The 24,768-nt window shown below is 39.8% G+C and overlaps 1 protein-coding gene across 3 annotated transcripts in view; it reads left to right on the forward strand.

Moving 5' to 3' along the window:
* ttc39c (tetratricopeptide repeat domain 39C) overlaps window positions 1-17,441 on the forward strand; it is a 37,611-nt gene extending 20,170 nt beyond the window's left edge. For 2 of the 3 annotated variants that reach the window (XM_007895104.2, XM_042332275.1), the window contains 11 exons: window positions 2,603-2,717; window positions 3,492-3,846; window positions 5,604-5,772; window positions 6,767-6,860; window positions 7,154-7,261; window positions 11,631-11,740; window positions 11,952-12,075; window positions 12,599-12,696; window positions 13,167-13,271; window positions 13,939-13,977; window positions 15,411-17,441. In XM_007895104.2, coding sequence (XP_007893295.1) covers window positions 2,603-2,717; window positions 3,492-3,846; window positions 5,604-5,772; window positions 6,767-6,860; window positions 7,154-7,261; window positions 11,631-11,740; window positions 11,952-12,075; window positions 12,599-12,696; window positions 13,167-13,271; window positions 13,939-13,977; window positions 15,411-15,500 — 1,407 coding nt within the window. In that variant the 3' untranslated portion in view covers window positions 15,501-17,441. The remainder of the gene's footprint in view (window positions 1-2,602; window positions 2,718-3,491; window positions 3,847-5,603; window positions 5,773-6,766; window positions 6,861-7,153; window positions 7,262-11,630; window positions 11,741-11,951; window positions 12,076-12,598; window positions 12,697-13,166; window positions 13,272-13,938; window positions 13,978-15,410) is intronic. The other variant, XM_042332276.1, reaches the window with a different exon arrangement.
* The last annotated feature ends 7,327 nt before the right edge of the window (window positions 17,442-24,768 follow it).

The following is a 24,768-nucleotide window of genomic DNA, read 5'->3' on the forward strand; positions in this document are numbered from 1 at the left end:
TTTTTAAGAAGGTACTTCATCCTGTAGCGTTAATATTGTCCGCATTGGTGCCTGAGATGAGCAATACAGTCGGGTAGAACTTGTCTATCTATACTTGGGACAAAGTCTGTACTGGGCTGTTTGTTTCATAAACCTCACCATGTGAGCTATGCATAAATTAACTAATTTGGACATAGAAAGACGCTTATCCCTGTTTTAATAGGAGGAGAGGGCAGCTGTTGTGTTTAGCAACGGCAGCCAAGTTTTGGGTTTATCATGGGAAACTACTAGTTTCCTGTGCTAAATATCAACATTATCTGATAAATAGTCAACACTATCGATAGCCTGCTATCTGAATTAATTATCTGGACCAGCCCCATTGTTGATTATGGAAATTGAAGATAATTGTTTATCTCGCAACAAATAAATTGGCTTCAGAGTGAACTAAAAACAACAGGAGTTCTGTTACTGTAGTACTGTCTCTGACTCTCTCTCTCTCTCACTCTCCCTTTCTTGCTTTCTGATATAGACCCTAGTTTTTTTTCGCCCCTATCTCTCGCTCTCTGATCCTCTTTTTCTAAATCTAATAAATTGTGGAGTCAACTGACATTGTGGAGTCCTGTAGCTCAGTGGTTAGAGCACTCGCTTTGCATGCAAGAGACCTGGGTTCATTTCCCAGCAGGGTGAAACCTTGGGCAAGTTTCCTTACTCCAAACGCCTGATAATAATCCCTCAAAAAAATAATAAATTGGTTACTTCAAACCGCGACTGTTTGTGGGACACTGCTGCCACATTTCACCCACACAAAAAAATAGTCAATTCACTTTACAGCCTATTCCGTGAAGCGCTTTGAGACATCTAGAAGACGTGAAAAGCGCTATATCAAATGCAAGGATTATTATTATTGCTGAATACATTTACTTGCTCCACGATGTCAGCTGGCCTGTGCGAGTATTAATCGCATGCTTAAATCACGTACTCAACTTGAAACCAAGGGAATTTAGACACTGCTGTGCGCAATTGGCTGCTGCATTTTGCCCACAAATATACGGTCAATTCACTTTACAGTATATTCTGTGAAGCGCTTTGAGACGTCTAAAAGACGTGGAAAGCGCTGTATCAAATACAAGGATCATTATTATTTACACCGTAAAACAAATTGACATGTCCACTTTGTGGAACTGTTATGGAAATCTCATTCCCAACATGTTTTGTCCTGCCGTTGCACTCTTCTGCTTATGTATTGATTCAACTGGAAGGCAAAAGTGGAAAATGGAAGTGCGTCGACTCATATAATTTTGCCCCAGTGATGCTTGTGACATTGTCAGTGATCTTCCGTCATGTTTGTGAAGGCAACATTTCTCCTTGCTTCTCGAGACCAAGGCTCCCTTTCTGTAGTTAACTGGAATTATTTGTCAATTGGCTGCTTTCATCCCCTCTGAATTATTCAGGCATTTTTCCCACAAGGAGAACTAATTTATTTTTCTGTTCCTTCTCCCCCCCCCACACACACACACATATGCACACACACTTGACTGCTTCACTGCTCATCATCACTTCTGTGGGAAAGAAGGGATTTTGTTGGCAGGTTAATAGCTCGTCAGTCACTATTAGGTCTAGGTCCCAAGGTAGATCTGCATCCCTGTATGCAGATGACCTACTTCATATTTTGTCCTTCCATCTTGTCTCTCTTGTGCCTGACAATAAATGAGTTCAGTCATTTTTGCAGTTTCAAAAGTGCTTTAGGTCAGATATTATTTTTTGTATAGTTTTCACTACTTCAGGGAGCATATTTGTTGGACTTGTATCATGGTACCATACTAATTTGTGACTCCACTAGTTTGATGAAGTGGGCTGCCTATATAGTTTTATTTGCAAAAGGCAAACTAGCATACCAGTGTATATAACTACAACCTAAATTTACATAGGTGCCTTTCATTTCAGGAGGACATCTCAGTGCTTTACGTTGCTGACTGGGAACCTGAGCTGGGAGGGGATTGTTGTGCTCACTGATAATTATGATACATTTCAAGCCTTTGTAAGAAGTCTTACAAAAATATATTGGTTACTGGAAAATTCAAGTTAGCCTGGGAGTTATTGTAAGTCGAAAGGTCCATTGGTCTATCTTTAATTTCTGATCCAGCATTCATTGTTTCAAATGCCTCTTAGCAGTCTTTGCTCCATAATCAATTAGACTGTTTCTTGCAAGCTTTGGCTGTTTTTTATACCAAAATATAGAACCATATTTATACCAAAATTCAGAACCATAAGTAAAAACCGTAGCGATCGGTGATGAGAGACTATCTCAATATAATTAGCTCAATATAATTGGTGTTGATTGATTATACTTTCAGCTTTGAATATCACATTCAAAGAGTAATTTCCCGGAGTTATTATGACATTGAAAAGGAGATAAATAATTTGACTGTAAAGTACAATGCAAACTTTATAATCCATTTTAACATTATTATGAGAAAGATAAGATTGTAAATAGAAATTAGAGCACATCATTTTTTTTAAAAAGTGGGTTTCATATTAAATTAGAGTTTGCTGTACAATGTTTTTTAAACCTGTGGACAGATGCAAGATTTATTCCCCCCCCCCCAACCCTCTTGTTTAACAGGTTGATATGCAGAAGCCCAGTCCAATGGATGTTGATCGACTCCAAAGGCAAATCATTATTGCAGACTGTCAGGTCTATCTTGCTGTGCTTTCCTTTGTAAAGCAGGAACTCTCAGGTGTGTAACAGACTGGGGCAAAAATTCCCCACCTTTTATCTTTGTTTCTGCAAAGCAATTTTGGTTTTTGATGTATTTTCGTGCTTGCCCAATGACTGTTCTGCATGTCCCATTGTGGAACTTAGACAAGGAAAGTCTCAGGTGTAATCCCTAGTTTGTGCCCCACCCTCTTCAGCACCTCTCCCTCCCGGCTCAGTTGCCCAACCAGCTTTCTATAGAACTCTGAGGCATCCTCCCGATGTGAAAGGCACTAAATAACTGTAAATTGTATTGCTGGATCTCGAAAGGAGCAGCAGTAGGCTTGCCTTTAGTGCCCCTTTCACGTGGAAGTGAAAAATTAGACAGAAGGACAATTACTTATGTTACAGGATTCAGAATGTTACAAAAAGTCGAATTTGAAAGGGCATTTGTCACATCACATGCGCCCCTTTTATTAACTGATTGGAACATTATTCCATATTTATCACTTCACTTTTTTTCCTTTAAATCTGTTCCAAACCTACTTTATACTATTTTTTAAAATCTGTATAAACTGATGTACTTTAATGGAGTAGTATGAGATTTTCTTGCTAAAGGAGCAGTCAAAGACATGTATCTTTTTAGATGGGGTTTGAAACGGAGAAGGAGGCGACATATCGTTTTTTCTTTAAAATCTTTAAAAGCCTCTTTAAAGATTTTGGCCACCTTGATTCTGCTTTGATATGTCAGGAATGGAAAAAATACTTTCCATGGATAAATAGTTAATGAAGCGTTTTTTTTCTACCCTCAATAAAGCATACATTAAAGGTGGATGGATCCTAAGGAAGGCATGGAAAATTTATAATAAATGTTACGCTGAAATTAATTCTCTGCAACTGATGCACCAGAAAAAAAGATCTCAGGAATCGCTAACATCGGATCAGGCAAATGATAATCACATTTCTGCTGAGAGTGCATCTGAAGCGGCGCTAAGTAGACTAAAAGGTGCCGTGAGTTTTGGCTACGGACTTTTCCATCTTTGCATATCAATGGTTCCTCCTAATCTGCTGAAAATCATCAATTTATTGGGATTTCCTGGAGACCGTTTGCAAGGACTTTCTTCTCTAATGTACGCAAGTGAAAGTAAGGACATGAAGGCTCCTTTAGCGACGTGAGTAGGTGTATCGGTAGTTAAGTGTTGTAGTTCTAAGGAAATGTTTGGTTGTTTGTGTAACATTAATATTTTCTTTAAATATTGGATTGTTCTCAATCCTCTGGCATTGTTAATGGTTTGGGAAGTGCTAAACCAGATGATGATAATAATAGTAATCCTTGCCTTTCATGCAGCACCTTATCTTCAAGATATCTCAAAGCGCTTCACAGAATATACTGTAAAGTGAATTGAATGTATATTTTGTGGGCGAAAGCAGAGGCAGTCAACACCTTGAATGTTTTTCAGTTTTTAAAGGAAAATTCCTCACGATTAGCAGACGTCATACGATGATTTTCATCTTGAACAAAAAAGATCTCGCGATGAGCTGTCAAATTGTCAGACCTGTAAATAAATAAATCCTTGCATTTGATATAGCAATTTTCACGTCTTCTAGACGTCTCAAACTGCTTCACAGAATATACTGAAAGTGAATTGACTGTATTTTGTGGGCGAAATATGGGAGTCAATTGCGCGCAGCAGTGTCCCACAAACAGTCGTGGATATGAGTGACCAAATAATTTTTTTTTTTTAACGATTATTTTCCCTGGAAAAGCGATACGCGAATCGACTAACAAACGGGTTCCTACTTACTGCTAGGTAAACAGAGGCGTGTGGTGTAAGGAAACTTTGCCGGGAATAGAACACAGGTCTCTCGCTTGTAAGGCAAGTGCTCTTACTACCAAGCTACAGGACTCCACATCTTCTATAATTCACCATCATGATGATAGTTGGTGATAGCAATTACCTTGAGTGGCACAGGTTAATCCAGCATGGCTTTAAGAGCAGGAAGTCCTGCTTAACAAATGTATCGGATTTTCTTTTAGGAAGTTACAGACTTAATGGATAAGAGTTTATTGGAGGGAGTTCAGGAAAGCACTACTGGATTGATTTTAGAATTATTAATGTATAAGGAAAGAATTTAGCTGTTCCGGATCTTAAACTGAGAAGTCAAAGTGGGACAGGGGAAGCTGTAAATTTGAGTTTAAATCAGTTTTCAAGCGCAGAAAAAGGATAGTTTTAATAAAAGGTAATGGGCGTGAGGGACAAACTATGTGGAGGTTGGGAACAAGAAACCCTAAGAGTTTCAAAGAAGAGTTTCAGTTTCAGTCTGATTAAGTTAACAGATTCAGGAATACTGGATTTAGAGATTCAGAGAAACCCAGAGACATGGATCCAAAATTTACAATTGTATTATAACAGATCATCAAAAAAAAAATGACTGTCAGTCCCACTTCCATATTATAAAGTCACACCTGACATTGTTTTTAGCATGTTATGTACAGGATACACCACTGACATTACCTGCACTGAGTAAGAAGTGCTGCTTATGTCACTTCCTTTGTAAGAAGAGGTATGTGTAGCATGAATCGCTGGCCATATTTCGGCACTGGAGGCCAGGTGTACTCCATTACTGATACAGCACTTGTCCACAATAGATGCTCTATAAGCAAACTCAAGGCATGTTCTGATGAAGGTGCCCGGTGTAGATGGTCAAGGATCCAGTAGGAAATCGGTAGGCCAGATAACTCTTCTCCTGACTGAAATTGTAGCATGGTATTACCTCCTTAATATGGAATTTAATTTTATTGTTTTAAATTCATGAATGTCTATATTGGTCATTGTAAATCATTCAACCCAAATTAAACAATTTTAAGTTAACTGAATGGAAATACTGCCATTCTCTGCTTCTGTACTGATGCTTTTGTCTTCTATAGATTAGCTTTGTTATGGTACCATACTGTGGTACGCCCATTCTTTGCTTTGGATGGCATGGATACACAGTCTGGGTTGAAGGAGGCAAAAGAAATCCTTCGTAGGAAGGAAGCAATTTATCCAAACTCGTCCTTGTTTCTGTTTTTCAAGGGCAGAATTCAACGGCTAGAGGTACGGCTTCTCAATTCTTCTGTGAGGTGGTTTTAAATAAATAAACTGTTGTATTATTTTAAGAAAACTAACCTTTTGGATTCCTCCTGTACATAAATGAAAGTATTGTGATTATGAACTGAAATCTTTGCTCTTTTAACCGATCTGCATAGCTTGGCTTCTCAATCTCCAGTATGGAAGACAAGTGGATAGTTTCTCAACTAACTCTACAATTATAATGAAAATATTGGTGTGTTATAATTCTAAATCCTAGTGATTATCTTATAAATATTACATTCCTTCCAATCTGTGGTCCCATCATCTGGTTTCTTGTTTGCTTTTGTGGTCTTTGAAACTTTGCCAGTTAGCTATTTGGGGTCTTCAGAGTCCAGGTATAGTAATATTGTCTAACTATTGCGGATCATAGAAGGTTTAGCAATACAATAGAGATTGCGGTATGACAAAATCTCCTTCGGTCTTGCTCCTGGTGGTACCTGGAGCAGGTGGTTTCAGGATCAATGCAATTCACGCCATTGCAGAATAAAGGTGCTGCATGCAATTTGCCTCTCAGGCTATCCAAAGTGCAGCCTGAGAATTTTCAACAGACAGTCACACCATCAGCTCTTTCATAACTTTAAATAATGTTGAGTAGGCTGATCATACACTAAAGGTTGCATTTCCAGCCCCAATTCACATAATGTGGAGTGAGCAGTGTAAATCAGGTTGACCACTCTACATTGCAAGGCAATATAAAACCAGCTTTCGTGCCTGCTATTTTGTTTGTGAAGTTTTGAAGATATTTAGGATTCCTTGTAATTGAACTGTCCGTATATAATGGAAGTGTCTGAAACTTTTACTTCTGGATACTATCTCAGAGGAAGACTTTGTGCACAGTGCAATGGTCTGTGAAGTTCCAGCAATCATTGAGTTTTAAACTTAAACATTATGGTTGACTTGAATTGAGCAGTTTTGTAGTAGGCTTGTTTTTAAGACTTCTGTGTATGTTTTTTTTTAGTGTAAAATTAACAGTGCCTTGACATCATTCCAAACTGCATTAGAATTAGCAACAGATCAAAGAGAAATACAACACGTATGCCTCTATGAGATAGGTAAGTGTTTTTTTTCCTGTCAACACTGTTGCATCACCTGCTTGAACAAGAGCAATTTTATGTTCTACATGATTTATAATCCTATCATGCTTGACAATGCAGAGGATTCGATTTACCGCAAAGCTAAAATGTGCTATTTTAAACAGAAATAATTTATTGATGTACAGCTGCAGACTGGCAAATTATTTTCAATAATATGGAAGTTCATCCTCAATATTTAACTTTGAATAACTTACAATTGAACTGTTTGGTTAATGTTTCCGTTTTCTTTATGCCTTATCTCTGTTTTCCAGGGTGGTGCAGCATGATAGAGATGAATTTCAAGGATGCACACAAGTGTTTTGCGAGACTTAAAAATGAGTCTAGGTGGTCTCAATGTTATTATGCATATCTGACAGCAGGTTGGTGACACTTTGTTTGCAAACATTTTTAAATTAATTTCTTAAGATTGTATTTTATAACTGCACTTGCTGTAATAAGCTAAACCAATTTGAACTATTAGCTTGTTGCTTATATCCAGAAGATTTCCATTTTTTTCCAGCTCATATATTTTGTTGTATTTGGTTTCAATGTGTAATCTTTTACCTCCTGGTTTAAAGGACATCTTATCCCTCTCAGTCTTTAGCATTCTATTGACCTTTGGTAGATTATTGCAGGCGAGAATTGTTCTAGATTATTCACAGCAGTCTCTTGCCTTAGAATAGTTTTAGCAGAATAAAAGTAGAAACTACACATAGGTTAATGTAAAAATGTTATGAACCTTAATTTTTGAACTGGAACACAAACAGACATTTCTTTCCTTTTCAAGCAAGACTAAAATAATGATGTGCCCAGTAGGTCAATGGGTCATATGCTTATGAAGGAAAGGTGTCAGCTGGGCTCAGTTGATTGTACTTTTGCCTGTGAGTCAATTTGTGGGTTCAAGCCCCACGTCAAGGCTTTGAACTCCCTACAGTCTATGCTGACAGTGCTGTCCTTCAGATCACACATTAAACTAAAGCCCTTATACCTATTCAGGTGAATATTAAAGATCCTAGGGCACTAGACAAAAAAAAAATGAGTTTCTCCCGGTGTCCTGGCCGACCATTCCCCAAATAAAATAAGATCATTCACTTCATGGCTGTTTGTGGGATATTGCTGTGTGAATTCTTCCTACTCTGCTCCTGTTAACCCTGCAAGTCAAAGCTCTAACAGATAGGGTGGTCCGAGCTGGACAAGCAATGGCAAACTATGTGTTTTTACATTGCGGGGTTTCTAAACTTTGGCTTTTGCAACCTGCACCTAATACGCTCCAAAATTAGGTAAGCGGGGTTCATCCATTGAGGGAGAGAGTGTACACTTTTTTCCAGATACAGGAAATGTCCATGTGTGGATAATATGTATATGTGGAACCCTCTATCAGGTTTGGAGACTTAATCATGACCGTAGGTACTGCATGTGTCAGTGCACTGAAAGCTCAATAAATTGATTTTTAATTTCAATACATCTTGCAGTTTGTCAGTCTTGTATCTAAACTAAACTGTGATAGATGTACAAAATCATAAGAAACCAAAGGTATGTGACAAAAGCTAATCATTATTAAACTGTAAGTAGTTTCATGACTGAAAATATGTCCATAAACAGTACCCAATAGAAGAGCTTACTGGAACAACTGTGCAATGAAACTGTCTGCTTATGGTTATAATAGCTCATAATTCTAGCTATTAGGGTATATGCAGTTGATTTTATGATAAAATAGTGCTTCACTTTCCTCCACCATGCTCCCTTTTGAGACCTGTAAAAATAGCAAAATTAAACTATCAACATTTCTTTTTTATTTCTTTTAACTCCTACACTGCTAGCTCCCTCTTCCTTCTCCACTGCAGCATACCCACTAATATTGATGCACCTATGCTTCTAAATACAAAACTCTTCTGTACTATTTGTCTTTTTCACGGCTATGATATGCAGTACTTCAAAAGTTTGCCATTTATTAGATGCACTGTGACCAGATTGCAGCCAAATGTTCCTATCATCTTACGGTATTCATGAGTTTTGCCTGCGAGACTGTATGGGTACCAGCAGGACTTACTGATTCAAAATCCCTTCATTAATCTTCCAAATTCTTCTTATAATAATAATAATAATCCTTGCATTTGATATAGCGCCTTGTGTCGTTGAAACATCTCAATGTGCTTCACAGAATATACTGTAAAATGAATTGACTATATTTTGTGGGCGTAACGTGGCAGCCAATTGCAGTGTACCACAAACAGTCATGGATTGAATGACCAAATTATTTATTTATAAGAACATAAGAATTAGGAGCAGGAGTAGGCCATTCAGCACCCCGTGCCTGCCCTGCCATTCAATAAGATCATGGCTGATCTATTCTAACTCCACCTACTCGCCTTATCCCCGTTTCCCTTAATCCCTTTATCCACAAGAAATCTATCAATCTCAGTCTGAATATGTTCAAGGACTGAGCATCTACAGCCCTTTGGGGTAGAGAATTCCATAAATTCACTACCCTCTGAGTGAACAAGTTTTTCGTCAACTCAGTGCGAAAGAACTTACCCCTAATTTTAAGACTGTGATCCCTGGTTATAGTTTCTCCAACCAGGGGAAAAAGTCTCCGATTGTCTATTCTGTCGTGCCCCTTAATAATCTTATAGGTTTCTATAAGATCACCTCTCATTCTTCTATATTCTAGAGAATACAGCCCTAAATTGCTCAACCCATCCTCATAACCCATCCCCCTCATCCCAGGTACCAACCTAGTGAATCTACATTGTACCCCCTCCAAGGCAAGTACATCCTTTCTTAAATAAGGAGACCAAAACTGCACACTGTTGCGGTCTCACCAGGGCCCTATACAGTTGCAGCAAGACTTCCCTACTCTTATATTCTAACCCTTTTGTAACAAATGTCAACATACCGTTAGCCTTCCTAATTACTTGCTGTACCTGCAAACTAACTTTTTGTGACTGGTCTACAAGGACACCCAAGTCCCTCTGAGCTCTAACACTATCTAGTCTCTCCCCTTCTAAAATATAATCTGCTCTACTGTTTTTGCCATCTAGGTGGATGACTTCACACTTCCCTACATTATACTTCATCTGCCACCTATTTGCCCACTCACCTCGCCTATCTATATCTCGTTGCATTTTTTTAATGTCATCCTCGGTGTTTACTCTCCCTCCTAGTTTAGTGTCATCCGCGAATTTGGATATATTAAGTTCGATGTCCTCATTATTTACAATCTACATTGTAGATTGTAAATAATTGAGGCCCAAGCACTGATCCTTGTGGCACTCCACTAGTCACATTCCGCCAATCTGAGAAGGACCCGTTTATCCCTACTCTTTGTTTTCTTCCAGTTAGCCATTCTTCAATCCATGCTAATATATTCCCATATTCCCCTTAATTCCATGGGACCTAATCTTGTGGATCAACCTTTTATGCAGCACCTTATCGGATGCCTTTTGGAAATCTAAATACACTACATCCACTGATTCCCCCTTATCTAATCTACTTGATATTTCCTCAAAAAAATCTAAAAGATTTGTTAAGCATGACTTCCCTTTTGCAAAGCCATGTTGACTCTGTCTAATCATATTGTGATCCTCTAAGTATCCCACTACGACATCCTTAATTAAGGATTCTAGAATTTTCCCTACCACCGATGTCAGACTAACTGGTCTATAGTTCCCCATCTTTTCTCTCCCTCCCGAGTTTTCGACCGCGTCTTTGGTCACCTCCCCCCCCCTCCCCCTGGCTTGGTCCCGGGATCCGTTACTGTGAAGCGCTCTGAGACTCCGTCCGGGGTGGAGGGCGCTATATAAATCCAAGTTGTTGTTGTTTAATTTTCCCGCTGGTCTACTTGGTTTTTTATCTCTCTCCTGCCTCTGCTCCTGACTGTATTTTTGAAGGGATTATTACCCCATGAATGTGATCCGCCAATCGACTAACAACTGAGTTCCTACTCTCTGCTTGGTAAATCGAGGCATGTTGGAGTTAGGAAACTTGCCTAAGGTTTTGCCCGCCCGGGAATCAGTCACGGGTCCCCTCACTTGCGACACAAGTAGTTTAACTAATACGTTACAGGACTCCACAAAATTTCTTGCCAAAATTAGCATTCAAAGGAATGTTCAGGCTGTTAGTGCTAATTTCTGCCCAATTATTTGTGCTGAAAATCTGTAAATATTGGGATTGTTCAAAGCTGCTTCACATGAAACATTTAGAGCTGTCAGAGAGGAGTTCCATTCCATCTGTGACAACTAATTTAAATCCATTCCCTGAGGTAAACAGACTGTATACCAATATTCCATGCCACCTAATCACCACCAGGGAGTTTGCTTTTCAATAATTTCTAGCATAAACTCTCAAATGTCACTGCTGTTGAACCATTAATTGCATTATTAAGTAACAAATATTTTCAAAAAAAATGTAAATGTCTTTAGTTGCTGTACACTATTTTAATTTACTGTATAATAAAATAAAAGGTTTGGGTGAATTGTACATGGTATGTCTACATTTAATTCTATGCTCATTTTTGCTGCTTGTTCCCAAAATGGGAATGAAGTTTGTATTTGTCTTCCAAAGTCTTGTCTGCTTTAAATCTCTTGGATGTGTCTAATAATAATAATAATGATACTTACATTTGACATAGTGCTTTATCATGTCATCGAGACGTCTCATAGCGCCTTGCAGATATATTGGAAAGTGATGTGGCTGTGGCCGATTTGTAATGTATAATTTTAAAACTGCTTTGCTTTTCTGTAATTTTAGCATGCCAGGGAGCAACGGGTGAGACAGAGAAAGCACAAGATGTATTTAAAGAAGTTCAAAAACTTTTCAAAAGGAAAAATAATCAAATTGAACAGTTTTCTTTCAAAAAGGTATGTTAATAAGCCATTTCCTACTTGTCAAATATTGCATTCCCCCTGCCCCACTGCAAAACAGTATGAACGCCTTTTACTCCCATATCATTTTAGAAAATGTTTATGATAGGCCCTTATCGTAAATGTACCACTTTGTGTGTGAATCTGGGAACTCTGTGTGAATTTAAATTTCAGTGTATTAATTCATTAGTTTAAACATTTTATGCAGGCTGAACGGTTTCAGAAGGAGAAACCCACCAAAGATTTATGTGTGCTAGCCGCCATAGAGGTGTTATATTTGTGGAAAGCTCTTCCAAACTGTTCCTCTTCCAATCTACAACGAATGAGTCAAGGTAATTTCTGTTAAACCTGTCATTTTATGTTGACGGATATTAGGGTTGAACTTGTTCAGTGCCAGTAAACTTTTATATATAGATTCTATTTCCTTATAATTGTTTAGTACAATAATTGCTACTAAAAACTTTTTTTTTTTTTTTAAATTTATAAAGCGCCTTTCACGTCAGGAGGACGTCCCAAGGCGCTGCACAGTTGGGTCATGACCCGAGCAGGGGGGAAATGGTCAGGGTGAGGGGAAGGAAGGGAGGGAGCGAGGAGGGGAAATGGTCAGGGTGAGGGGAGGGAAGGGAGGGAGCGAGGAGGGGGGAAATGGTCAGGGTGAGGGGAGGGAAGGGAGGGATGTTAACATTATTCATGTTTGAGTTGCTTAAATTGCAATTGTCTTTGAACAGTGCAGGTCAGTTTCCTATTTGTTTGTGTTCCTATAAAGTTAGCAATTAACAAATCTATACCTTTGACAGCAGATTGTGCTTTGCAAACTGTAATCTAATATCCAATCACTCTTTACCTTTGATTCAGCTTGTCAAGAAATGCATGAGCCATATTCAGTTGGTTTAAAGCATCTACTGCTGGGTGCAATTCACAAATGCTTAGGAAATACAGATGGTTCCATTCAGGTAGACACACCATAGCTGTCCTGTTTGTGTTTTGTAACAAAGTTGTACAAGTCATTTTTGATGATATTTAAGACCCAAATCTGTTCATATTGAATATAGTATAAAATACAAGTATAAAATGTTGAATGTAGAACAAAGTATAAAATGAATCTTTGGCAATAAAATTAGATGTTTGTTGCATTTCTATCCTGCAATAATTTATGTTACTAAACTATGCAAGTATGATTCAGAAACACCTTTGCCATTGTGGTCAAAACAATTATATCCATTTCAGTGAAGCCTTGTTACATTTGTTACTCAACAATATTTATTGTTCTTGTAAAAGGAACAAAGTGTTAAATTTAAGAAAACTATTCAATTGTACCGACTGCATTCTGTAGCAGAGTAATGGTTGTAGTATTAAGTTGCCCACCTTACATTATTACTAATGTTTGATGCTTTTTGTCCTTTTTTTCTCTCTCCTCGTGCAGTTCTTCCAGTTAGCTGTAAAGGATGAGTTCAGTCGTCAAACCAATGCATACATACAACCATATGCTTGTTATGAGTTGGGATGCCTCTTGTTAGATAATCCAGAGGTAAGAGTAACAATTTTATATTTCTGAAGTCAAAACTTCCTGTTCTGCTATGAAGTAAGACTATATTTATAAATCTAATAAAGTCCAAGTTTTATTTTGTGGATAAGAATTACTGTACGAGATGAAAACTATGATTTAAGATTTATAAGTACATTGAATTCCAGAGGTACTCACCCTATTTTGAAGAACATGTAAACTCTTCTGCTCTGGAATGCAAATTGTAGCATTCTTTTAAGAGAAAAAGAGGCTGGACGCTGGAAATCTAAAATGGAAATCATAGTCACACTTTTTAAAACAAAATACACAGCAGGGAATCTTGCATCACAAAGAGAAAGTTAAGTTGATCTCATTGTTAGATGAGACCCTTCATTTAAGCTGTCCTCTCAGATGTTTGCCAACATTTTCAGTTTTGTTTTAATATTTTTTTGAACCATGGTAGTTCTGTGTTTTTTTTCTCATTTGGTTTTGTAATATTGATAATATTTCCAGATCATTTTCTGATGTGAAAGGACTGATGATGCATATTCTTTTAACTGCCCAATGTTTATCAGCATTTGCACTTGGTTGCATTATTAGATGCAATGTTTTCCTATTTCCAACAGTTGCTTGCACCTTTAATAAGCTAAAACGATATGATATTAATGTACTTGTTTTTTGTGTGTGACAGGCTTCAGGTCAAGGCAAAGCTTTGCTGCACCAAGCCAAGGTAAGTTTAAAATGTGAATCTGCATCATTAATAGGAAAATTGATTTCTCAAATTATAGTTGCATTTCCCCACTGCTATGTTTTGTGGAGACAGTAATACTGAAAATCATTGTTCTCTAAGAATGTTTTTTTTCTAGCTCAGCCTCTATCCTCGGGGAGGGTACAAGCTGCCCATACTTGGTAGTAATTCAACTCTTGATTTTGCTCATGAAGCTTGTAGAGGGATGGTGTAGTGACATCCTGTAGTTTGTGGAGTCCTGTAGCTCAGTGGTTAGAGCACTCGCTTTGTAAGTGAGAGACCTGGGTTCAATTCCAGGCAAAGGGCGAAACCTTGGGCAAGTTTCCTTACTCCACACAGAGCCTAATAATAATCCCTCCAAAACCCCAAACAATAATAAATTGGTCATTTTCAATCTACGACTGTTTGTGGGACATTGCTGTGCGCAATTGGCTGCCGCGTTTGCCCACAGATATACAGTCAATTCACTTTACAGTGTGTTCTGTGAAGCGCTTTGGGACGTCCTCCCGACGTGAAAAGCGCTATATCAAATGCAAGGATTATTATTATTATTATTATAGTAGTTAATATCAGTAACAACTTGCACTTATATAGTGCCCTCCATGCAGGATAGCGTCTCAGAGAGCTTAACAGTGGTGGAGCCTGACTCTGAGCTGTAGGGGAGGTGGCCGTAAGCACGGTCGAAGAGGAAGGTCTTCAGGCGGGACTTGGAAAAGGGAAGAGAGGGAAAGGCTGAGGGATCGAGGGAGAGTGTTGCAGAGTTTCAGGGTGTAGTGGCTGAAAGCGTGACCACCAATGATGGGGCGGAGAGTCCAAGGGGTGAGCAGGAGGCCTGTGCCAGTCGAGCGGAGGTCCCGGGTGGCGGATTGGGAAGTGAAGAGGTTGGAGAGGTAGGGAGGTGCCAGAGTGAAGGGATTTGATCATGAGGATCTTAACGCGCTCACCTCTCAAGCGAGAGAACACAGATTTGATTCCTGGGTGAGGTGAAACCTTAGGCAAGTTTCTTTACTCCACACGCCTCTGTTTACTTAGCAATAAGTAATACCTGGCCCATCTCTTTCTGGGGATGATAATCCCTCCTCCCACAAAATGGGTCACTCAGTGCACGACTGTTTGTGGGACACTGGTTACCGCGTTTTCCCCTCAAAATATACAGTCAATCCACTTTACGATATACTATGTGAACTGTTTTGAGAAGTCTCGATGACGTGATATTAAATGCAGGAATAATTTTTATTATAGAATATAGATGTAAGCAGAGGTGTTGCTCCATTATATTGAACACTGGTCAGACCTCATCTGGAGCACCTTTGGGTATCCAATCTTAGGATATGTATACGTTCGCCTTGGACTTCAGATCGTGTAGCTGATTCTTAGTGTTTGATTGTAACAATGTGGTTTTCTCTTCTCCGCAGGAGGATTTTGCTGGATATGATTTTGAAAACCGGCTGCATGTGCGTATTCATGCTGCACTCGCCTCGCTGTCTGAAGTTGTTCCACAGTGACGGTTGCCAAGCAGGAATCCTGTGCAGTGCACATATGATCGGACTCATCCGTTTCTGCACTTTATGCTGTGCATACACAGCAAGGAAAGTAGAATGGTTTGCCTCACTCATGAAGGTTATATCGTTTTTAGTGAACCTAAGCATGTAAAATGTTTTTGGATGTGTAAGGGCAGTATTACTGATAATTGTGACATGCAATGCAGCTGCCAGCTTATTTATAAATACCTGTAATAGGAGAAGGCTTAGGGACTCCAGGGAATTATCAAGTGGCCTTGCTTTTGTCTTTCTCACACTGATCAGAATGTAGTCCAGTTTAGATTTAGCTAGTCTCAATGCAATTGGTTTAACGGAAAGCACATAAGCCAATTCACGTCATTGGCACAGAATCTAATGATAGTGATTTGCTTGGGGGAGAGAAGGGAGAGGGAGGAGGGAGAGATATCCCTTTGCTGCACCAGCCATATTTTTGTTACACTAATGTTATTTATTATTTGCTTAGATATTATTGAAAATTCCTTTTTGTATTGGGCCTCAGAGAGCACCAATAGTAAAGGGGTAATAAATGCATTCCTGCTCAGGTGTTTTTCTTTTCAATTGACTGAGTGAAAGATGTGGTACCTATAGGCAGTCGTTACAATATGCCTCTGTAATGCCGATGCTCTTTAGATTTTTTTTGTAGTCAACACCTGCTGTGTTAGTACACTGTCAAGCATCAAAATACCTCCGTTGTAGGTGAGATGTAGCAAACACAACTTCAAAAACATTAAAAAAGGTGTATCTGGAAAACAGGGTAATGGATTAATGAGACTGTTCTATAGCATCTCTACAGAACAAGGAAGTCTTTAATTATCCACCTGATCTTTTGTTTTATATATTAAGACATTGCTTTTTTGTATGTACTGTTGGATTTTTTTAATTTGTTACTAGAATCTTATAGGGAAAACTAGATTTTATTCTGTATTAGATTATGCCATTGCTAAGTTCTTTATGCACGATTAATCTGAGAGGTGTGAACAGTAGAATAACAGGGCACACACCTCACTTAGCCACATCACTTGAAGATAACGTGGTCAATTTACAATTATTTTTATAAATCTGTATTAAAAACTCGAGGGGCATGATCTAATAGCAATAAAAGTGAAAAAATTGACATTGTTTCTCAATAGTTCATGTGTGCTGATCACAGCTTGAAACTCCCAACTATACATTATTTAGAAACAAAATGCATTAGTTTTATTTTGCTGCATTTTTCAGTCAGTTGTTCACTCGACAAAAGTGAATTATTTCTCATTTTGATTAATTTTCAGTCTGTAATAGTGTTTCCAAACTGACGATGCTTTTAAATACCTAGAGTTTGTCCCATATTTGTAATATGTTTATGTGATTCTATATTGTGCTTTTTTCTAAAAAAAACCTTAGAATAGAGCAAAATAATTGAGTTTTTTGCCATATGGTAATGTGGGTTAAGGTTATGTGATGTGAATATTTCCAACTTGCTTACACTGGAGAATGTGTGTTAACATTTTCATGATGTACCCTTACTGCTCAGGGGATGGGAGAGAAATGAAAAGTATTCATATAAAAACTTCGTAACAAACTGAACTTAATAAATTACCTAGTCCTTGCCTAAGGATCTCCCAGATTCTGTCTTCTTATTGTATAAATGTAGGTGGGAACAGTGGGGTTACATTGAATTAACAAGTGTAGCCATTTCAGGAAGAACTATAATTTATAAAATTGCCATCAACAAGTAGTAACTTTCCATCACAAACTATTTTGCTACTCTTTGCAAGGCTGGGGAGTTCAGAAAGATGTTCATTGTGTACATGAATGGAAATGTTGATTAACCCTGTTGTGATGAAAAGTTGCCATTGTAGTTTTGACTGTCGTGTATGTTTGACCACTATTAATTACTCTGTTGCTTATTAAAAATTACATGAATGTCCAAATGCGTTGTGTAAGTACTGTAAGATATTTCTGCTTGTAGTGACTACATTTTATATATAACGTCAGCATTGTAATTCTTACATTTAAAAGTGGTGTCGGATTAATTGTTCTGTTTGATCAGAACTCATATTGTGTGGAAACCAGCTACACTTTCTGTTGTTCTACCTTACATGTATAACAAAGCTCAGATGTGTTGTTGCCTAGTTACACACTAGACACAATAATAATGTACATAAACTAGCTTTATCATATGATAAAGTTGAATAACTTCAAATTTTATGATAACCTTTTTTCAAAGATTCTCAAATGAAAGAATGTAGACTGCTGCAAAAGTACTTGATTTTGCTTTCGCTAAATACATACCAGGGTCAGCCTGGCTCAGTTGGTAGCTCTCTCACTTCTGTGTCAGAAGGTTATGAGTTCAAGCTCCATGTCTGGTCTTTGAGCTCATAATCTAGGCCGATGCTGCAAAGCAGCGACTGGTGAGTGCTGCGTTTATCCACGCTTTCATCATGTCCCGGCTTGACTACACCAACTGCCTGCTCGCTGGACTTCCCAACTCTTCCCTCCAGAAGCTGCAGGTTATTTAGACTACTCTGCAGCTCTACTTCTACTTCTCCCACACCAGGCTCTGCGAACCGATCATCTCCATTCTTTCCCGGCTTCACTGGCTCACCACCCCTCAGAGAATCAGGTACAAAACCCTTGTTCTCACCTTCAAAGCCCTCTGTGGTCTTGCTCCCCCCACCTCTCTGACCTCCACAGCAGCCTGTCTGCACCCTCCGCTTGGTGGACACTAGCCTACTCCAGATCCCCCACACATCTCGCCCCACCATTGGTGGTCGGGTATTCAGTATCTGCCCCCATTCTGGAACTCTATCCCGCAATCCCTCCGCCTCACCCCCTATTTTGCTTTCTTCAAGTTATGTCTAAAGACCTTCTTCGACCGTGCCTTCAGCCACCTTCCCTCGGCTGCCCCTCCTCCCTGCCACCCCTCCTGACACCACCTCCCAGCTCGGGTCCGATACCCCTGACTGTCTAGTGCTCTGGGACTTTCTGACATGAAGGGTGCTATACAAGTGAAATTTGTCGTCAGAGGTGCTGTGCTGACGATGAGAAGCAAAACTTAGGTACTGACTGCCAGTTCCATTGGCAGTACTCAGAAAGAGAAATGAGTTTCTCTCTGTGTCCTTGTCAACAATCCCCAAGATCAAACGAGTCGTTCAGTTCATGGCTATTTGTGGGAAGTTGCTGTGGACAGAATGGCTGCCGTGTTTGCCTAGAATTATAATCGCTCTTCCTGTGAGCGTTTTGAAATGTTTTGATATAGTACTGTATTAAATGCAAACCTTTTTTGATAGAGGGATAAGATATATACATCTGCTGTGTCTTTTAGCAATCTAATTATCTGTAAATTGACATTTATCTACATGATTATCTCAGATGGCTGAGATTGAATCAGTGGTGAAAGGAGCAAATTTATTTCAACTATCATCCCTTAGCTCCTGCAGTCGTCTACAAAATATATAGTCACTACACTTGATGATATGTCATGTTGAAGCACTTTGAGACATCCTCCTGACATGAAGGGCGCTATATCAACCGTAAGGACTATTATTGCTTGCCTAGAAAAACTGAAATATTTGGTTTGGTCACTGTAACTGGTGTTTTAAATTCTCTGTTTCAACAATGGTTTCCAGTAATGAAACAGTTCTAGGAAAGAGCTCTGTACTTCACACAACAAAGGTTGTGCCTTACATCTGTAACCATGGTTGCCACTTGGTTTATAGGAATAGAACATGTAACCTCAGAAGTCCCTGATCTCAATGCTACCTCAATTTTTCCTGAATCACTTCATTAATACGTTGTGCCCCAATCACCCCACCCTCGCCCGGCTCCACTGGCTCCCCATCCCCCAAAGAAGAGTGGCTCCACTGGCTCCCCATCCCCCAAAGAAGAGTTCAAAATCCTTGTCCCTCCACAGCCTTACTCCTTCCTATCTCTGTGATCTGCTAACCCTATATTAACTTGTCCGCTCAGCGTAATCCAGCCTGCTCCACGTCCCCCAGCCGGCTGGCCCAACCATCGATGGTCCCACCCTTTGGAACTCCATCCCACATTGCCTTCGTCTCGCTCCCTCTCTTGCCTCCTTCCAAGCACGACTCAAGACCCTCATCTTCGACCGTGCCATCGGACACCCTTCTGCCCTTACCCTCCCTGCCCACCCCCTCACTGATTCCAGCCCCCTACTCGGGTCCAAATCCCTGACAATCCAGTGCCTTGGGACGTCCTCCTGACACGAAAGGCGCTTTGCAAATGTTGTTTGTTTGTTCATCTCATTTTCCACATGCAACAAGATTACAATTTGCGTTTATCTTAATAATTAATCAACATATTCATTATTAACGCGTGCAATTATTTCAACCACTGAAAGAGGGGGTGTGGGTGGGGCGGAGGGGGGGGTGAAGCCTGCTGGAGAATCGCGTGCGTCACACCAGAGATCTTTACAGTATATACTTTGAAGCGCTTTGAGACATCTCAACAACGTGATAAGGCGTTATATCAAATGCACGGATTATTATTATTATTATTAATATTATTCTCAGCCCAAGGCTCACTTTTTTGGGGGTGGGAGGGGGGGGTGGGGGCGGGGTTTCACGTGACTGCTTTGCAAACACTGACGTGACAATATAACCAGTTGGTCAAACAAAAGTCGCCTCCACTTCAAGCAGTTTGCTTCAAGGCAAATTCAGGCTCGGTTGTGCTGGGGCCGCTGGAGCAGGAGAGAGAGAGAGAGAGAGAGAGAGGAGATAGTTGTAGGTCAGGTAATGGGAGTCAAAGGTGGTGGTTGTGTGAGAGGCACTCGGGGAGGGGAAGCTGCAGTGAGTGAGTGAGTGAGTGAGTGGCAGTGCCCACCGCTGGGCAACACGATCAGTCAACTCTGGTCGCCAGCAGTTAATTGCATAGCACGACCTGGTGTTAAACTAACGGGTTGAGAGGTTTCCCTGTCAAACCCCCCCTCCCCCCCCTCCCCCCTCCCCCCCTCCCACACCCACACACCCACACACACCCACACACAAAAATTACTGGGTTCGGGGTTTTTTGTGCGTGTATTTTAACCTGAATTTTTTTTTTACGTCATTTTTTTTTATTCGATGGTGGCAATGGGACGCTGTGATATTGTGAGTGTCTTCGTGGCTCTGTCTGTGTGTGTGTGTGTGTGTGTGTGTGTGTCTGTCACGAGCCATCGGGACCAACGCTTGTGGGAGTAACTAACGACCAGAGCGTCAGTTACTTCACATGGCTTGAGCCTGGTTTGGAGGTCTGGTTCGGAACAGTCGTGACTTGGGGAATAAATAAAGAAATGGATAAATTAAAAAAAAATAGCTGTAGAACGCGAGGAAATGTTTGTTCTGTGTGTGTGTGTGTGTGTGTGTGTGAGAGAGAGAGAGCGCTGACGTGACGTGCGGTGCTGGTCCAGGTGTCCGGATCGCTGTCCATCAGCTATTCCACTGTGTGGGGCTGTGGGGCTGAGAAACGTGAAAAAGGTCTTTTACTGAATGTTCAATCCAAAAAAAAAAACCCACACACACAATCGGAAGCGTTTCTTTGTGGCCGGACATCATCATGAGATGGTTTCACCCCCTCCTCCACCCCCTCCACCCCCCACCCCCCGTGTTGTGGTGGTGTGTAATTTTCACGCAGGGCTATCGCGGCTGTCTTTGCTGCTGCATTTACCCGGTGCTGCTGCCCCGGTGATGCTCAGTGATGTCGATCACAATAATGATTGTGATGCCACTGCTGGAAAATCGCACTGATAATTTGCCATTGCTTTTTTTTTTCTCCTCTCAAAACAGTCAGTGACATACCCTTGAATTAGATTAAAAGCAAATGAGGGATTGAAAAACGCTGTGTGGCATCAATACGTTTGAATATGAAAAGGGTACTCCAAACGCAAACTGTTATCCAGGACTATCAGAGATTTGTCATAGAGATATAAGCTTCAAGTAGTTTAATGTTTTCAGTGGTTGAAAGGGCGTTGTATACATTTGCATTGAAATACATTATACTGAACAACTTAAATAATAATTATTATAATGGGAACATATGAGTACAATGAATGTTATGCTGTTTTATTGACTAACAACTCTCAAAAAAAAAACGTGAAAACCAGCTCGATATTAAGACATAATTGAATAATTTGCTAAAATAGCAGAATTTTAAATATTGAGAGAATGTCCTTAGAGCTAAGACTAACCGAAGCTTAGTTGCGCTTCTGCTGAGGCAAAATTGTATAATAGTGAGAAATTCCGATACATTTGAAATTATGGTTTTTTTCCCAACCAACTTTCTTGTTTCCCCTTCTCTTCTGCAGACATTTGCTTCCTTTGTGTACCTCATTTAAGTAAATGGCTATTCATTGCTGCGCACAAATTGGCTATCATGTTAGCCTGCACAAAATGCAATCACTACACTTTACAGTAAATCCTGTTAAGGCTTTTGAGACATGGTGCCAATATGAAAGGTGCTGTGCCAGATGCAAGTTTTTATTCTTCATGTGTGATGCTTGACATTGAGTGTTGGCAGATTATTTCTACTGTGAGAAGTCTGATCTTATCTTCACCTAGTACAGGTATTCTACACACACCTGCATTTTCCATGAAGCAGGAACCTGTTTTTTCCCTTCCTAACCCACAGTACTGATATCAATTGCAATTGCCCATTTTAGAGCAGTGGGAAAAGATTTAAACTAGCGAGGAAGGCAGTGGGGTGAAACAAAACAGACATTTGATCTTTCACATCAGGAGGGTGTCTCAAAGCACTTCACAGGATATACTATAAAGTGGATTTTGCAGGGGCTTCTTGGTTTTGAACTGGTTTTGAGTAAACGTGCGTGGAAGAGTCAGGCAGTAATCCAAGACAGATTTAGAGCTGTCCTTAACCCCTGAAAGCTAAAACCTTACAAAATACATAAAGTATTTCTAGCTGTAGAATACCAAGCAACACAGTTAGCCATGGGAAATATTGTTACACTTAAGATTTCAAATCAGAAGTCACTATTTATATTAATCCATCTGCTGTCCTACCTAATCAAAACAGGAGAGCAAACTGGTACTCAAAACTGCACTTATGGTTTGTGTGGCCATTATCTTTAGTGATCAGCTCATCAGAGGAACTACAACCTGATGATCTTAACAATAATAATCCTTGCATTTGATATAGCGTCTTATCACTTCTTCGAGACATCTCAAAGAGCTTCAGAGAATATACTATAAAGTGAATTGATTATATTTTGTAGCCAATCTGTCAATAACGTCCAATGATATTCCTGGGAATAGTTAGATATTCCTTGGTAGCTTTGCTGTCAGGAAAAAGGGGTACTTTTGCATTGCTTATGCTGTTATTGTAAAAGCAGTGTCATAGTGACTGGTGAGTCATAGCAGCATACATTTTGAAAGGCAATAATGGAAAATGCATTAATATTTTTGTACTCAACAACTGTATGATAGTTTGGAGGGCTTTTTTTCCCATTATATGACGTTCACTATCATTCAAGATTCATGTTTACTTCCATTTTTGATTATCAATATTCATCTCTTTCCAAAAGATTGCAATGCAATAAGTGTCAGGTTGGTTCAGTTAATAGCACTCTTGCCTCTGGTTAGGAAACTGGATTCTCACCCCCACATGATACTGAATTCAGTCTACATTGACACTTCAATGTCCTATTGGGGAAGTTCTGCATTGTCAGTTTGGATCAGATCTGATCACACCATATTGCTGCTTTTAAACTATGAGTTTATCTATCTCCAAAGAAAACAAAAACTAACATTGCAAAATGGCTTTTTTTCCTGGTTCTGACTGAGTCTCTGTGGTGTTTTGATTCAATGGGAGTTGCCTCCACCGGACATCTGACCTCCCATTCCTTCCACAGAAGAGCAGAATCAATCATGAAAAGTTGCAGAGTCGGAGCAAGTCAAAAAAAGAATTTGCTGAAGACATTTCTTGTGTGTTTCATAACTCCAGAACTCCTAACATAAAAATGGCACAAGAAGGGAGTATTTCCCACTGTTCCGACTAACATTCCTCCAGATTAATTTAATAGAATCATACAATTATACAGCACAAAAGGAGGTCATTCGGCCCATCTTGTCTGTGCTCTTTGAAAATAGCTATCCAAATCAATCCCACTCCCCTGCTCTCTCCCCAATAATTATCCACTTCTCTCTTAAAAGTTGTTATTGAATCGGCTTCCACCACCCATTCAGGCAATGCATTCCAGATCCGAACAACTCACTGTGTGAAAAAAATTCTGTTCACCTCCCCTGTTTCTTTTAACAACTATTTTAAATCTGTGTCCTCGGGTTACCGACCCACCCACCAGTGGAAATAGTTTTTCCTTGTTCACCCTATCAAATCCCCTCATAATTTTGAAAACTTCTATTAAGTCTCCTCTTAACCTTCTCTGCTTCAAGGAGAATAATCCGAGCTTCTTTAGCCTTTCCTGATAACTGAAGTGCCTTATTCCTGGTACCATCCTGGTAAATCTCCTTTGCACCCTTTCCAATTCATTCACATCCATCCTAAAGACCTTTCCTTTCTTTTCTTTTCTTTGCTGCTGTGTTTTGCCCACAAATATAGTCAATTCACTTTACAGTCTATTCTGTGAAGCACTTTGAAACGTCTAGAAAACGTGAAAAGCGCGATATCAAATGCAAGGATTATTATTATTATTTTCAACCGCGCCTTTGGTCACCTTCCTCCCCCTCCCCCTGGCTCGGCCCCTGGATCCATTACTGGGAAGTGCTCTGAGATACCGTCCGGCGTGGAGAGCGCTATATAAATCCAAATTGTTGTTTTTGTAAAGTGTGGTGCCCAGAACTGAACACAGTACTCTAGCTGAGGCCTAACCAGTGTTTTATAAAGGTTTATCATAACTTCCTGATTTTTGTATTCTATGCCCCTATTTATAACGCCCAACTGTATCTCTCTGCCTCCACCCTTGACTCCAGGACCACTACTGTCCCGATAGAATGTCTGTCAGACATCAAGTCTTGGATCAAGTCTAATTTTCTTCAGTTGACCTCCACACCTCAGGCACTGACAGCGTCACCATCCATGGATGCACACTACACCTGTCTAAGACAGTCCGGAATCTTGGGGTCTTTGTTTGATCCTCAACTATACTTTCTACCCACATCTGCCATGACCCACTCTGCCTTTCCCCACCTCTGCAACATCATCTGGCTCCGCCACTGACTCACTTTGCAGGCCGCCGAAACCCTCATACATGCCTTCATTACATTGAGGATTGACTATG

This window comes from Callorhinchus milii, unplaced genomic scaffold (assembly GCF_018977255.1).
Source record: "Callorhinchus milii isolate IMCB2004 unplaced genomic scaffold, IMCB_Cmil_1.0 Scaffold2, whole genome shotgun sequence".
NCBI lineage: Eukaryota > Metazoa > Chordata > Chondrichthyes > Chimaeriformes > Callorhinchidae > Callorhinchus > Callorhinchus milii.